This window comes from Thunnus albacares, chromosome 7 (genome assembly GCF_914725855.1).
Source record: "Thunnus albacares chromosome 7, fThuAlb1.1, whole genome shotgun sequence".
Classification (NCBI taxonomy): domain Eukaryota; kingdom Metazoa; phylum Chordata; class Actinopteri; order Scombriformes; family Scombridae; genus Thunnus; species Thunnus albacares.
Window position 1 is genome coordinate 19274981 of NC_058112.1, and position 11886 is coordinate 19286866.

The window sequence follows — 11886 nt, forward strand, 5'->3', positions numbered from 1 at the left end:
GTCCTAGCTTTTGAAGGTTGTAACGGCTGACTTGTGTTTGAACCTATTAAGAAACTGCAGAAGAATGTTTCTCAAAGTTAAATTGTGATGCACAATCCTAAATTATGGGAAGCAACTTTTTCACAAAGTGTAGGTTTAAAAAACAGTAAAATTCTCCCACAAGGAGACACAGTTGTTATGAAGCTGTTGAAAACCGCAGTGACTCCACAGCATCATTTCCACCAGTTAAATATTCCTTTCAGGTCTAAACGATGGCTTTTAGAAGTCATGTGATGAAAGCTGAGGGAAATAAACAGTATCATTTGGTGGAGAGGAGTTAAGAGAGCAAACTTTATTTTTTTCAGTTGCTTTTGAAATGCTGCCTCACCTGTGAGGAACCTGTATTAGCACAGTCCATTACTTATTATGATAACAAATTCCACATGTAAATGATTAAAATATAAATTTATGTTTTGTCTTTTGTGATTCACATTAAAATGTATCTCCCTAACCAAATGCATAAAATGCTACATCATTAACATCATAGTCTCTCATCTCTCCATGAGACGCCACTTGTCGAGAGCAGAGCAGCTAATTAAAATTATTAGAGTTAGCAGTTTCCCTCGGCTGAATTTTTTTTAATGAAATTTGTTATTCTAATGAAGCAAGCGTAACAAATTTAATCAATCCCTTGGAATCAGCCTTTGACATGATTTTCTGTCAAAATTTAAATTTTGCTGTTCATTTAGTTGTGTCCAGCAGAGATCCTTCTCTGTTCTTGAAGGCATTTGAATAGAAGATAAACCTGCAAAATCTGAACCTGAGTGTTTATTTTACCACAATTTTGCACCTCTTCCAGAGTATTGAACTTGTTAGGTGGATTATTTGTATGAAGCTTTATTGAAAACATTTAGGGCAAACAGCTACAGTAGATGCAGCGTTTCAACAATTGTGTGCTTTCAGCGGAAAAGCAACATAATGAAGATCAGTTCAAAAAACTTTTTTCATCAAGCAGGATCATTTAAAAGTATATCAAGCAAAGCACACACAAACACACAGATCTCAACCACACACACAGGATAAAATAACTCAATAAATAGTTAGACCGCTAAAAAAAGAATATTATAATACAAGTGCTACAACTAATGTGCATATTTAAAAGTACATATTACCAGAAAGACTGGCAATGTGACAACACTCCTCAAGCAGTTCAAATAAATCATCATAGTTTTTTTTCAAATACTGTATGTTCTCTGAAGCAGTGTCGTAAAAATCAACTGTTTCATCTTGAGTAAAGCTTCAACTAGCAATCTGTTGACACAATATTCCACTTAAGCACTTTTTTTTTGAAGATGAACCTTCTGCCAGACTGTTCTCATAAAGGAGGGATATACTGTAATTGCAAAGTGTGGTCTGTTTGAAGACATAGTTATTCCCGACCCCCCAAAGTCAGTCTGTCCTTCCTCAGGCAAGGTTGCTTAAACAAGTTCGAGCTCCTTCACACTCCACAGTGGAGACAGGCGCATGTGGGGGTCCATTTGATCTTGAGGGCTTTAAATTACACCAGATCTAGTATAAGTGCATTTGCATTTCCTGAAATGTGTGAGATCTGAGCAGCAAATACTGTGAATTTCCTAATTATGTGTTTATGGTTCTGCATAATTATGTAAATATCAAATCTCACACACACACACACACACAGTAACACACACAAAAAAACATTGTTCGGCTCTGAGTGTGACTTTCACTCTTTAATGAAATGATATTCAACAGAGTAGCCACTCTTTTCAGGCACAAACTGACCTTTTGTTCATTGAAACAAATTATTACTTTTCACTGGATTCCATGAGAGCGAAGGCTGGGCTTGAATGCATTATTCACAATTTAGATAGACTAAAGGAGCTACATGAATGAGGAGTCATACGATGTTACACATACTATATATGAAACCTACTAGTGAGGTGACAAAAAAAAGCAGCGCTTTTAAGCACAGACATCTGGGCAACAGGTCTTTCAAGATTGTCTCCTTTTGAAATGATACAGCCATAAAAAAAAAAAATAAAAAAAAATCTGCCTCTAGCGGAAACAGACGCTTTGATACAGTCATGTTGTGTCTAACGCTCAGGCCTGTTATTGTGTTGGAGTGCTGTAGGCAGCCGGATGTGCCTCAGGAGTCTCCCCACCTGGAACTCATAACTCTTAAAGCTCTATCCTGGCAAGGTGTATTTATGATAGTAAATAATATAGCATTTGTTGTCTGGCCTCTAAACAGTGAGTCTCTGTCTCGGTGCAGTAAAGCAGCAGAGTTTTATTTATCCACTTGGTTTGGGACTTTCTTTGAAAACAGCACATTACTGTATATTAAAAGAGAACATGCTACAGTATGTATGCTATCCTTATTCATCCTCGGGCGCTTTTTGTTTGAAGTAAGCCTGGTACATACTGTACTGTGTAGATATATTATAGGGATGCTATGTGTGTATAGGGCAGAAAAATGGAGAAAATCCTGTAAATACTGTGATTCTATCTCATTTAAATGTGTTCTGACTCTTGCAGTATCAACTCAATATGCAAAATTTTGGTATCACTCGGATGAAAAATTACAATCGATGGACTCTTGATGCTTTTTTAATGACAGTTACTGTAATTGCCAACTGGAGTTTTTGAAATGTACGCTGCTGCCTAAACCACTCGAACCACATTCCTCAGCTCATTCCGTTTCATGTAACCAAGCCCAAACATGTTTAAACAGAGTTCAAATACAAATTCATTTTTGTTTAATCACAAATCAGATCAATCAACTAGTGATAGGATACAATTTCCTCAGATATACTGTACTGTGCAAAAGTTTGAGACACTAAAAGTAAAGTTAGGATGCTTTCAGAAATAATGCTATAAATAGTTTTTATTTATCAATTATCTTCATTCAAAATGTAGTAGAAGACACTGAAATGAAATCTAAATATAAAAAACAGCAGCAGTTCTCCTCGGTACACCTGCACACAGTGTTTAAAGGTATTTGGCAGGTCGGTTGTTCCTGGAGAACTTGACACAGTTCCTCTGTGGATTTAGGCGTCTCAGTTGCTTCTGTCTCTTCATGTAGGGCTCTGTGGGTGGTGAGTGGGGAGGATGGGGGTGGCATATCATAATATCATGTGGCTGAACATTGTTCTTTATGACTCTGGCTGTATGTTTGGGGTCATTGTCATGCTGCAGAATAAAATTGGCCCTGATTAGATGCCTCGCTGATGGTATTGCACGATAGATAAGAATCTAAACTTCTTAGCCTAAAACATTTGCACAGTACTGTATATTGTTACAAAATGCAATTTAGAGTTGATGTCAACAGCCCCAACATTTTGCATGTATATTAATATGATTCCATCTCTGTGGAATCATATTAAATATACAGTGTGTGGAATTGTTTTTAATTACAATGACAAATAAAACCTTATTTAAGATTTCTTTTCTTCAGAAACGTTAAACACCATCACAGAGTGGGAGTCATTTAAAATAAAAAATACAAATCTAAAAACTGTCATCATTATAAAAATTCCGATTCATATTCTAAAAAACTTTATTGTCCATGACAAAGCGATGGAAAATTTTCTTTAACAAAGTCAATAAGTTAAAAAAAAACACAGAGTCAGTATAAAAACACACAGTTGATAGAAAAACACACAGTATTCTGACCTTTCTTAAATATCAAAAGAAAACAGAAAATTTGCTTCATACAGTATTTTCCTCTGAACAATATCTGAAAAACACACGCTCTCGTGGGATAGAAAAAAAAAGCTTCCTCTTATTATTATTACATTAACCTTCTGTTTGAATACATGGTGATTCTTCAGATATGCACTCACAGGACAGGGAGCGCCCTGCAGCAGCAGCCTGCAATAAATTTGTCACATGGCATTTACAGACACACTTGCCTAATCAACCTACTTTTGAATGTCTCACAGTCTTATATAACACGATTCCAATCACAGCTCAGGCACAGGGCCACTTTGCCCTTGGAGAACCCTTCCCATCGCTGACATGCTTTTACCATGACAGAGGTGGATCTCACAGTGCAACCTTTATGTCTTTTGTTCTTTTCTATTGTGTAGGTGTGTGTAAACCCTCTGAGATAGGCGTGTGTGATATTTTAATCAAACTATCTAATGGTATTAAGAATGAAATTGTGTAATGGCCTTATCAGTGACGTGTATTGATTTGACATCACTGATAAGGCCACATGTGTAGTTAAGACTTTATTGTGTGTGTGTAATTCTCTCTGTAATAAAGACAGCTGAGGAAGTGCATGTCTTTGTAAGTAAGACTCATAGTTAATGTGTGTTATGTAAAAAGATGTTAAAGTCCAAATGAAACTTCTGTATCGTGATGTATTTGAATGTGGAAAAGTGGGCGTGTCGTAGTGAATCTTCACTCTTTGCCGCCAAAAGTTGAAGACCGATTAATGGGTGGATGTCATGATATAATTGGTTGAAACCAATCAGGTTTAAGCCTACATAAGCACACGTCATATTTTGTTTTACAGGAAGCACAATATGACTGGTGATGTGATCTAAAAGGGTTAAAAAGGCATTTTTCATTTCATCTCGACCTTAAGGGTACAAAAACACAAAATATAGATACAAATCAGCATAAAAGCATCACAGCCATGTCTATGTATGATAAGTCCATGTGTAAAGATTTAGAAGCATTTCTATCAGGAGAACTGCAGGAGTTTTTGCAGAGTGCTCTTGAGCGTCACATCCTCCTCGGGCCTGCTGTCGGGGATCATGCCTGCGCTTCTCTCCGCACCCAGCCAAATGCTCGGCCTCTTCTCTCTGACAGCCTGCAGCCCCGCCTGGGTGATGTTCCTGCAGAAGTCCACCCTCACTTCCACCAAACTGACGCCATGAGCCACCACTCCATCAAATATGCTGTCAGTGATGCGGACGCAGTTCTCCAGGTAGAGGTGGTGCAGCCTCCTGCAGTTCTGCAGCACAGAGATCACATCCTGGTCAGTGATGTGTGCGCAGCCAGACAGGGTTAGGGAGAGCAGGTTGGGACACCTGTGACACAGACAGCAGTCAACATCATCACCCAGTGACAGGTTTGCACACACGTGATGGAGTACAGACCTGCCTGCGGTTATTTTTGCACGTCATGCCTCAGGACATATCATATAGTAGGGAGGGATTAGTTTGTTTAAAGAAAGACTAGTCCTAAGTAAGCAATGCTATTTGGCGTGTGCGTTTATTTTCAAATAAATACTCTTTGGGTCTCTTGAATACAATCAGATTTCAGAGGAGAACATATAGATCAGGGACTAATCTTTGCCATATGTGAATGCAAACAGACAGGCAGAAACATGATCTGTTTAATGATAAAGCAGTTTAATACCCTGACCAAGCTGTCTATTCTTTACACACTGTCCCTCTGGGCATTTGTGTTTCCGTCCTCTAAAAAGCTTTTGTGAATAAATGGACTATGGTGCTATTGAACAGAACAATAACAGGATATTTGATGAAATATAACATGGCAAAAATGCATTTTTTCATACTTCATTTTTCAGGAATGACCTCTACAAATTACAGTGAATTTTTGCTGTGAAAAACATGTTTACAGCATGTTTTCACCCACTATCAGGGGTGCACTGCAGCCTACTGGCAGGCCTGTGGTATAGAGCTGGCACACAGACACTCTGATGGCAAAAGATCGAGGATGTCATTCACGTTTGCTGATGCAGATTACATAAAGACTTACATAATCTTACCACTTTACCACATGTGAGCCAAACATATTCCAGTTGCCTGCAAGTGTTGAGGGTACTGCCCCAGTAATCTCTGTACATGGGATAGCAGTCAATCCACGTGCCCCACTGCATTGTTGCATGGGGCCAATGTGGGGCTTTATCAGAGGATGTGATTGCACCGTATTGACATTACCAAAAACAGAAAAAGAAAAAGGGGAGGTGGAGCGGTGGTATGAAAAGAGCTCAAAGCTGGTGGCATTTAGAGGTTCAGTCGCTCTCTAGTGACTACAGTTAGTGTGTCTCGACAGAGAAGGTACATAGAGGTAAACATGAAAGGAATAAAAACGTCATCAACTCTTGTTACATAATCCACCCTGTTGTGGCACCTCCCCTTACTTTGTGCCCATAGTGTTTTTTTTTCTTATATTTTTTTAAACAAAGGCCTGTAACTACTGTATGTGCACCTCATCTTAACATGTCCACATCAGATTCTACTCTCTTATTTTCCTACACACACACATTAAGTAATGTTTAACATCAGGCAACTGGCTAATAGCACCTCTTGTGGTGGCAAACTCACTTACTTAGTCCTGTTTCTAGACACATTTTTCACTTGTCTTCTATTAACATGTCCCAACTACAAGACTGCACCCTCTGATTGAAAAAAATACTCCAGTTTTTTTTCTTCTGAAATCTAAAATTGGAATTTGAATAAATAAATTGTAAGTGCAGTAATAATCCAGCTACAGTATGTAGAAGAATTTTCTCACCAGCCATTTTTGGTTTGTGTATTCCCTTGTTTGTCATTTGTCTATCTTTATTTATTTATTTATCCATCTATCTGTCTATGCTGTATGCCATAAAAATGTCTGTGGTATGTCCTTCTTTCCATTTAGGTTTAAGACATTATGTAGTTCAAATTAAAACAAACTGTGGGGGGGCAGTCTGGTTTGAGCTAGGGACAAATCTCTGCTGCTGAGGCCACAGCAGAACACTAACTACACTGCTTAACCTGTAATCATCTCTCTAATGACCTGTTTGGTTTCCTAACAGTTTTTTCGTCTGGTCAAATTATCCAGTGAACTCTAAAAGGAGCTACGACATAGATTTCACATTCAGCTCCTTGGGTGAAATGGGAGTAGAAGGGTTTGTTTCAAACATCTTTCAATTTAAATTCAGAAGTGAATATTTTAAAAATAAAGTTGCAGGCAAGTTGTGAGCATAGGTCATAACTTGAAATTTAAATAGTAACCCAAGATGTGTTTTTTTTTATGCTGGCACTTGTTTTGCAGGAGAAAACATCGATTTATTCAAATGGTGTACATCTCACTTTGCAATGAAAATGTTTAACTATGCCAAAGCTTCTTGTGCCACCCACTGTACAACCCACACTACATGGCATGTTGAGCATGTTAATTCATGTTGTATAATTTTAGTACTGTGCCTTCAAGATAATCAAAATTGAAGTTCCTTAGTTCCTGATTTAGTCACCTGACATTAGAGAAGCATCACACTGGAAACAACACTATAAAGAGGCCCAAAGACATGCTATGTTTTATAGTTTTTTTCCATGAAGAAGAGAAAAAAAAAAGGACAGCCGTGAGCTTGGCGTCAGAGTTTACGCGGAGTCTTATCCAGGAAGAGGCAGGCAGAGACAGACGCACATGTTCATTCCTCTGACAGCAACAAAGAGCCAATTGTAGGCTCCACCTGCCTGCGTAAATCTCCAGTCTCCAGCTGACTGGGAGGGTCCGCGGCCAAATCACTCTTTATCACCCCCACAGCTTCACTGTGTCCCCTCCCACTCTGTCACGTGCACTTGCTTTCTTCTCCTTCAGACAGTTTGGGGAGGGTTTATCAGTATGCCATGAGTGTGGCTTAAGGGTGTTGAGATACAGGGCCCAGACAAAGTAGGTGGTTCTAGTTTGGACTGGTCTCACAGCTCTCATGTCTCAAATTTCACAATACAGGAAATCCTCACAGGGTCATACACTGAGCGAATGAGCCTGCCTCTCTTCCCTCCTCTTGTCCCGGCCAGCTGCGGTGGCCAGGCTCCCTCACATCAACGGTTATTACTGGCTGCCTTGAAGAAATTGTCCAGAGACCTCATTACGCCTCTCCAGGCTGATTCCTGCATGCAGCCAGCCACGCACAGGGCTGAAAGCCAATAGAGCTGGCATGTCCTACAGTGACCTATCAAATCCAACTATCACATCATTCAATAAATATAATTTGATATCTGACCACAGTTATGTTAGTTAATAGAATCAGTCTTAAAAGTCCCACAGATGTGTCATTTTTCTGTTTCTGTAGCCAACTCCGGATACACCATCTGTTTCTAATGATTTTGTTCCTTGCTGCCTACAGCTAAACATGGCAGCTTCAGTAAGCCATGTGCCGCTAAATGAAAACAGTTTTGTTGCCTGTGGTGGGTGTGAACGACCCTGAAAAACCCAGGAATTGTGTGATCCATTTTCAGGAGACATCTGAGCAAACGTTAAATTATTGAAGACAAACTTTTGAATGTTTGTGTGAAACCTCAGGCTCCTGTAAAGCATTTTAACATTATCTTGTGAAAAACAACTGCAACAGCAACGGACAATAGAACAGGGACAATTACACAATTTCGAACATCCAAAATACCTTTGTAAAGCCTCTCATGTTTATGTAATTGTGACTGTTTTAGAGTGGTGTTCTTTCTGCTTTGTGGTCGTATTCGCTGTGGCTTGTACTGTTGTTGCTTTCTATCAGCAGTTCTCAAGTGGTCACAAGGTAAATATGAGCGTTCGTGAGAGGAAAGTAAAGCAGAAAAAAGCATATTTCTGTTACTTTGCTTTCACACTTTTTAAAAAAAATAATCTTTGCCTTTTTTTGTGAATTACAGGATAATTACAATTCTTGAGGACTCAAAAGTACTGGAGGTTCAATCAATCTTTGGTTGAACTGGTCACAGCTCCTGGATATATCCAAACTATGAGAGCTATGAGAAGTCACAAGCAGACACGAGTTTGTTTACAAGCCAAGAAAGTGTTTACAAGCCACTGCTTCAGATTACATTACAGATTATATTTTGAGGTGCTAGTGTTGTTCTGTCTGTCTTCTGTTGGTCTATTTCATCACTGACAAAAAATAAATCATTCCAAAATACATAATCACACACATACACTCACATGTGGCAGACATGAGCCAGGAAATTGCTGACCAGGCTTTCATGTTTACTGCAGATGACCTTCTGAAACGAGGTCTTCAACCAGTCTTCAATGTTGCAAACTTTCAGGACCCTGCTGGAGTACCAGCAAATAGTCAAGTAACGCAGAGAAGGTCCCAGCACAAAGTTGTCCCACCTCAGCTGACAAGGGGAGCTGAAGTGGAGCAGGTTCCAAAGACGGGGGTCCAGGAAGACATCACGCATCTGGTGACAGGTAAGAGACAAACTCTTCCGGCTGTCCTTGTCCAGGAAGGAGAAAAGGTGGAGGAGACATTCACGGTTGAGCTGTGTGAGATGCATGGTGAGCCTTCCCAAGACAGCAAGAGAGGCCTTGTCCCTGCGGCGGTGATAGACCTGCTGGTAGGCAGCAACAATGAGCCCACAGCCCGTATTGTGTGGCCTAGATACATGATGCCTCCTCAGGCACACGCTGGAGGCCTGCACATATAAGGCCGTGGAGTGAAGGCTATTTTGGGAAGACAACTGCTGGTTCAGTCAAAGATGGAAGTGTTTAAGCCATACGCTCCCTTTTCCATCTGTCATGGCTCTCAACAGGCGGTAAGCAGCCCACTGGACTGAGCCAGATGTTTACACTGCCCTGGCCTAGTTCTCAGATACAGATACACACTGAGCGTCACAATAAAGAGAAACACCTCCACACTATACTGCTATACAATAACCCTGAAATTAATGCCTCCCTGGTTAAAGTTCTCAGTTGTCTAGACTCTAAAAATGTGTTTTGTATTACAGTAATTTCAACTTCACAGTGTGTATGTGAGTTTGACAGTTTAAAGCCATTTTCAAATTCAATATTTTTCAATGAGGGAGGAGTAGTGATTGTAATTTTTTAGATGTTTTTTAAATAATTAACTAGTAATCAAACTTTTTTTGTGATAAAACCATATCAGATTTATTCAAAGCATGTGTGCCTTTTCAATTCTGATATTTGTTTTTAAAGATATGCTGCTGTTTGGTGCAAAAAAATTGAACATGCTAAATGTCCACTTCATATAGAGAGGAGCAAAAATGTTAGAAACACCTTACAGCATAATGTGGCCCACTACAGCACCACCACAAACACAAATGACTGAGTTGAATTGGCCTCTTCGCAGCATCAACAGCTGACAAGCTTTACAATCATAGGAGTAGACACTTGTTGTGCTGGACTGAATAGACGCCGTACAGTACGACTTGACCCATTTTTGGGACCTAAGAACTTCCCTCTCTTATTCTGGATAATTACAGAGCCTAATCGTTTTATAAGTTACACCTGGCAAGCCTTGCGTGTGAGTGAAAGTCACGGGCACACAGTGTTACATAGCACCTTGCCTAAAAGAACATAGAGAACTATGACTCAGTATGTGTGTTTGAAATTGCTCAATTGGAGCACAGAGGACACATTGAGATGGTAAGAGGCAGAATACCATTATATCTCAGTCGTTACGCCCTGTTACTTTACCAGTTATGTCCTGTTCCACTTGTTATCACCAATCTCCAAAAAACAAAAGACACTGGGAAATGCCACTGTTGAGTGGCTGATTAATCTGTACGGTGACTCAGTGTGTCATGATGTCCCCAACCAGACTTCTGATCTAACAAACATGACGCAATGTGAGCTTTATTATTAGCAGCTGTGATCTAGCCTCTAAAAGAAAAAAAAGGAGGTAAAAAAGGCCACTTGTGTCATTAATGGGGACAGTAGTGAGCCCACAGCCACCTGTGAGCAGGCGAGGACGAGCAGCTGTTCCTCTGCATACAGGAGTGCTTGTTTCTGCTTGAGCGAGAAGACTGACTAGCTGGCACGTGTCTCGAGGGGAGCTCTTATGTGTGTGTGTGTGTGGGCTGAGATGTTTGTGAGAGGGAAGAGAAAAACAACCAAAAAAAACAAAAAAAGGCTTGCTAAAACTTTGTTCTCTCTTTCTAAGGTTGTACTTGGACATATCAAAGGATGTTTTCCATTACAAGCCATAATGAGGTTGTTTGATAGCTTACAAAATCTAATGACGCAACAGGTGAAGAGGACAGTTCCTGATATGAACACCGTACCTTACACCCAGTCGGTCTATTTTACACTTTACAATTAAACTTTAAAATAAAAAATAATAAAAATAAAACTGTATAAAGAAAGAACACCCAGCTACAGTATAGGCTGAAAGAATTATAGGTGAGATTAGGAAGATATTCTTTTGATGGTCATTCATTTACAGCTGCAAATAATTTTCAGTATCAGATAATCTATTGATTAATCAATCCTTTTATAAAATATCAACAAATAGTGAAAAATGCCCATCACAACTTCCTAGAGCCCAAGATGACATCTTCATGTCGCCTCTTTGTTTGAACAATAAGCAAGACAAGAAAAAGCAGGAAAACCTCACATTTGAGAAGAGATACCTTTGCTTGAAAAAATTAAACAATTAGATTATTAAAATAGTTGCAGATGAATTTTCTGTCAAGTGACTAATCCAATTATAGTTTCAGCTCAACTTCAATCATCCTTAACTTTGTCCTTTTTTAGGTTTAATTTTTCTTGTTGCTTTCACAGCAAACTAACATACAGGATCAATTAATTTATACTGTAATTACTATAATTCATAACTGTGTCACAAATAAACTTCACCTGGATCTAATATTTAAGGTGATTTGTCCTTATGAGGCAGTGTGGCGGCATGATTCTGAAGTGTGAAGAAGTAATTCAAAAATTGGAGCTTCTGCCATTTAAAAGATTGATAAAACTAGATATTAGCACCATCAGAATAAAAAGATTTTGAAGAGCATAAAAGAGTAATGGTAGAAATAAACAACCCTGTCTTCGTGTCTAGTTGCATCCTCTACATGTTGTTTGGTTGTGCTAATGGATTTGTTATGGTTGGGGGAAGGCTACAAAAGGAGTGGGTTTCAGAAATGAGTGAAATTTAAGGTCATTTTTCTCCACAGATAAAAAAAGGAACAAACA

General features: G+C 39.2%; 1 protein-coding gene across 1 annotated transcript; it reads right to left on the minus strand.

Moving 5' to 3' along the window:
- Positions 1–1698: 1698 nt before the first annotated feature.
- fbxl22 (F-box and leucine-rich repeat protein 22) lies at positions 1699–9377 on the minus strand. The gene is made up of 2 exons (XM_044357249.1): positions 8893–9377; positions 1699–5039 (listed from the first exon to the last, which is right to left on the minus strand). The coding sequence occupies exons 1-2, from the start codon at positions 9228–9230 to the stop codon at positions 4691–4693; spliced, it is 687 nt and encodes a 228-aa protein (XP_044213184.1). The 5' UTR covers positions 9231–9377; the 3' UTR covers positions 1699–4690.
- Between the last annotated feature and the right edge of the window lie 2509 nt (positions 9378–11886).

What these genes read in the sequence shown, in the direction of transcription:
- fbxl22 (XM_044357249.1), bottom strand. Translation starts at nt 9,230, where the DNA reads ATGCATCTCACACAGCTCAACCGTGAATGTCTCCTCCACCTTTTCTCC. An exon ending in CTGGCTCATGTCTGCCACAT is followed by an intron (nt 5,040 to 8,892) that starts GTGAGTGTATGT and finishes TCTGTGTCACAG; the next exon opens with GTGTCCCAACCTGCTCTCCC.